The 4,164-nt window shown below is 34.8% G+C and overlaps 1 protein-coding gene across 1 annotated transcript in view; it reads right to left on the reverse strand.

The window, feature by feature from the left end:
* The window catches only part of LOC109544714 (cilia- and flagella-associated protein 57), a gene marked incomplete in the record, with an annotated part of 73,226 nt that overhangs the window by 61,609 nt on the left and 7,453 nt on the right, over positions 1–4,164 (reverse strand). The window contains 1 exon segment of the mRNA XM_048663853.1: positions 1,773–2,049. Within this exon segment, the coding sequence (XP_048519810.1) occupies positions 1,773–2,049 (277 nt within the window).

Consider the following 4,164-nt stretch of genomic DNA (forward strand, 5'->3'; position numbering starts at 1 on the left):
GTATCAATTTGCTTATTTAAAATGGAACATGATATATATTGTTACATTTTTCAATTCTACTCCAAATGTTTAATATATTTCGTGTATAATATCCTATACCTAAGTCTAACTGTTTTTGCAATATTTGAAATGTTATGTAAAAAATGACAGTTGCAGTCACTCGAATAATTATTCATATTTCCGATAAGGGAATATGTGCTACTTAATTTAGGTCGCATTTATTGTTGAAAAAGACTTACCTTAATGGAATTCCGAGAACATTTTGAAAATTGTTAATACAAAGTGTTATAAAAAATAAGTTTTAAAATACAGTTGAGAAAACCGCCCAAAATCAATTTTTTCAAATGGAAACCCCCATTTTTGACAATTTTGCCATATTCAATATTAAAAATAAGGGTAGCTTTGTGTAAAGTTGTCTATTCCAAAATTAGTTAGTTTTCGAAATATTGTCAATTTAATGTTTTTATATAGCTATTTTGCCCTCAACTCATTTTAAATTGTGCCACTCTTAGTTGCCATGACGAAAGTGGTCATTTTTAATAAAATCAAATGCCATAAGAATGCTGACAGCATTTAAATTACCTTTTGAAAATAATGAATAATTATACCCGGACGCTTAAATTATACAAACTTATTTATTAGTTATGGAGGTGTAGCGCGTTCAATGTTTTTTTTTTGGTGTTATTGAAGAAAGACTATGACAGACGTCGGGTGCGTTGTTTTAATAAAAGGAATGAATGAAGTGGCAACATGTTTTCTTCTTGTAAAGTCTATTTGTCTCACAAGCATATCTGATTGGTTTGGAAGCTGCTGAGTCAGCCAGAAATTATGACCGAATAACTTTTGTTCCTTTATGTATTCAAGGGATGACAACATCATTTAAGTTAGTTTTTTGACCATCTTTGCCGACTGATTTTTCATGCAATCTGGTAGTAATTGAAAGGCAARCATTTGCCTTTTTGAGTTGTTGAAATATCGAAAACCCAGATGCTGTTCGAGTACAGTATGCGAGTACAGTATCGCATACWGTATGCGAGCCATGTTGAAGCGAGATAAATAAGAACTCATCAGTAAGCAGTAACCAAGTATTTTGAGCCCTTTCGTTCATGCGGCTTTACAACGTAAAATAATTTCTGCCAAGAAGGTCATAAACCAAATGGTAACTGCGCGTGGCCTTCATGAACTGCAATCCGAAGTCCGATATCTTAAAGGAGATTAAATGTGAAGTGTTCAAAGTGCCGCGTCGTAAGAGGCCAGGTGTCGCGGCACATAGACACAGAGCAACATCAACACACAAGTGTATTAAGACACAGTATTACCAGGCCTAGTCAACTGGACTTAGATGTGATCTGCAGTTCAAGCTTGATCGAGACTGGTACAACAGAAAATTTTCATTGAACCACGTTCACCGCTAAACTGTCGGTGAACTTAGTAAAGTACGCGGTATGAGATGACTGTAGATTAGAGGAAGTACTCACTATCTTTCTGTTACTTTATACAAAAACCCAGCAATCAAGTTATGAGCTTTCCAAGAAGAGTTTTATTCACGGTTAAAATCTTCATTTTGCGGGGAGTTATGTAACATATAACGAATGTGCTTACCAAGTTGGGTCGTATAGGTATCTTTACTATTTTATCTTCAAGAATTTTAAATAACATTTATCCAATCGCTTTAGGCACACCCTGTACTTTTAAAAGTAGCTGATCTAAACCTCCTGGACAGACTATATCGATTATAAAGAATTCTGTAGAATTAGACATTTATTGCCTACCTGTACTACTGTACCGGTGCAGTTCGCGTTATTAGCCCTCGAAAAACTTTCTAGTCTCCCTTTATCGCATTTAAAAGAGTAGAGGCTCCAGTCCGGTTCTCCAGTTACCACTATAATATTTTTGGAATTAAAAGTGAAATCCACTGCTACATAGCGAGTGGCTATAATGTCCTTATCAGTGGGTAATGTTAAGGTTCGCTTTTTTTTGTAAGTTTCTGAGCACCATAGAGTCACTATAGGATATTTGTCGGTGGTTTCGACAACAGCAATTAGTTTCCTGAAACAAAAAAAAAATTATAAATCTTCATTTTTTTATTTTTAAAATTGTGCAGTTTGTTGTACTAAAAGGACGAACTAGTTTTCCTAGCACGTATGTCATTTTTCAAACTTCAGAGTTCTGAAAATTCGTTCTGTGCAATAACAAAAATCAAATATATAGTCATATACAGGGTGATTTAAAATTGGCGTCATTCCTTCGGAGGTGTTGTCTGGGGGTGACGTGGGAGTGCAGAAAAAATAGTGAAGGAAACTAATTGTTATTAAAAATTGAGAAATTTCCCAAAAACTATATCAGAAATACGGTAGCAATATTTTTCAAGGTAATCTGCTTAATTAACATTGCGCAAATACCTGTTGCTTCGTAATTATTTAAAACTCCGGTAATCATGGAATTATACAGACTGACAATAAGATAGTCAAGGATAAACGGTAAATTGAACAAGATTTGTTGACTGCGGAACGTACTTTCGAAATGTCAACCTGTTCTCATAACCTCGAACACCAAACATTATAATGTTTAACTCTAAACAAGCTAGTGCCTGTGTAATCTCCTTATTATCCACTCTTATCAAGCAGCTTCTCGTATTCAGTTAATTAACTCCAGCTGCATTTGTATCTCCTTGTGCTGTGTGTATCGTACAAACGTGGTAGGAATTTACCCGGTATTTATTTGGTGCCTGGGAAAGTGTTAGTGGTTGCACAATGTTCTGAGTGACCCTGGAAGGCTCTGCTGCAATTATGTCCAATACTTGTTCCTTCGTGTCTGGAACCCGAACATCAATTGTCCACTATCTTCCTGGAACTCTCCCCCGTGTGGCCCTTTGTGGGCGTGAGTTCTTTCAGCTTCTGCTATGTTACTGTAGCATTTCACCTGAACTAATCGCATATCAGCAAATTCGTAAAAGAAAATTCAAAGTAAGTCACAGTTTGACAAATTATTGTTTTTACTGACAAAAGCTGTCTACCTGTAACTATCTGTTAATGCCAAAAACACCATTGCCGCTTTGACTTTCCATCAAAAAATTATAGAAGAGAACTTTTTTAATATCGAAAATGTTCGTAATTTGAAGCAAAGGTCGTAATTTTTCTTGTTGAATGCTTAAGTATTCAACATAATGCTTAATAGCAAAGTTGAAATTCGATCTTCAACTGTTAATATCTTCTAGAAATTTTTCTCGTACTCCCCAAGTGTGCCTCTATCACCCCTTAAAAGGAATGACGCCAATTTTGAATCACCCTGTATATATATCATCATAGTTGTGATTGCAATAACTATGTATTACAGTTTTTTGGGTTGTAGCCAATAGGGTCTTTGCACTTTTTCTTGTTTGCTCTTTTCGTTCATTTATGATAAACTGAATGTTCTACAATTTTTTTTCGATTTTACATTATTTTAAAGAAAGTTTTAAACTAATAAAAAAAAAGGACACGCTAGCACTTGCTGGCGGCTGACTTCACTACACCCGAGATTGGGGGTTCCCGTGGGGCCGGCGTTTACTTTTTTGTTCAAACCTACTACATAAATAATAAATAAGTTTAAATAATCTGCTTTGGTATAATTTAAGCGTCTGGCATGATTATTAATAATTTTTAAAAGGTAACTGACAGCTACTGACTACTACTGAAGTATTACCTTGACATTTGATAGTATTAAAAATGGTCACTTTCGTCATGGAAATAAGAATCACAGTAGATATTTAAAATAAGATGCGACAAAATAGCCAAATGAAACCAGTAAATTGACAATATTTCGTAACCTAAATAGCCTTCTTTTTAATACTGAATAAGATGAAATTATCACAAAGGAGGTTTCCATTTGAAAAAAAAATGATTTTGGACGGTTTTCTCAACGTCATTTGAATCTTATTTTTCCAAACAATTGTATTACCTAATAGATATCAAAATGTTGTAGAAATTATATTAACGTATTTAATTTTGCTCCCACGGTCTCCAATGGTGGAGACTCGGTTATGGTTTGGGTTAGAATATGTTTCGCGACACGAACTGACTTCATCAGTAATGGTGCGTTAAACTGAAATCATACGTGTTTTCACGAGAGCTCTTTTAAGGCCACGCCGTACATTTAACCCCATTAAGCGGAGATATCGGACTT

Source organism: Dendroctonus ponderosae, unplaced genomic scaffold (assembly GCF_020466585.1).
Source record: "Dendroctonus ponderosae isolate FM_Combo_2020 unplaced genomic scaffold, Dpon_F_20191213v2 Dpon_F_20191213_2, whole genome shotgun sequence".
NCBI lineage: Eukaryota > Metazoa > Arthropoda > Insecta > Coleoptera > Curculionidae > Dendroctonus > Dendroctonus ponderosae.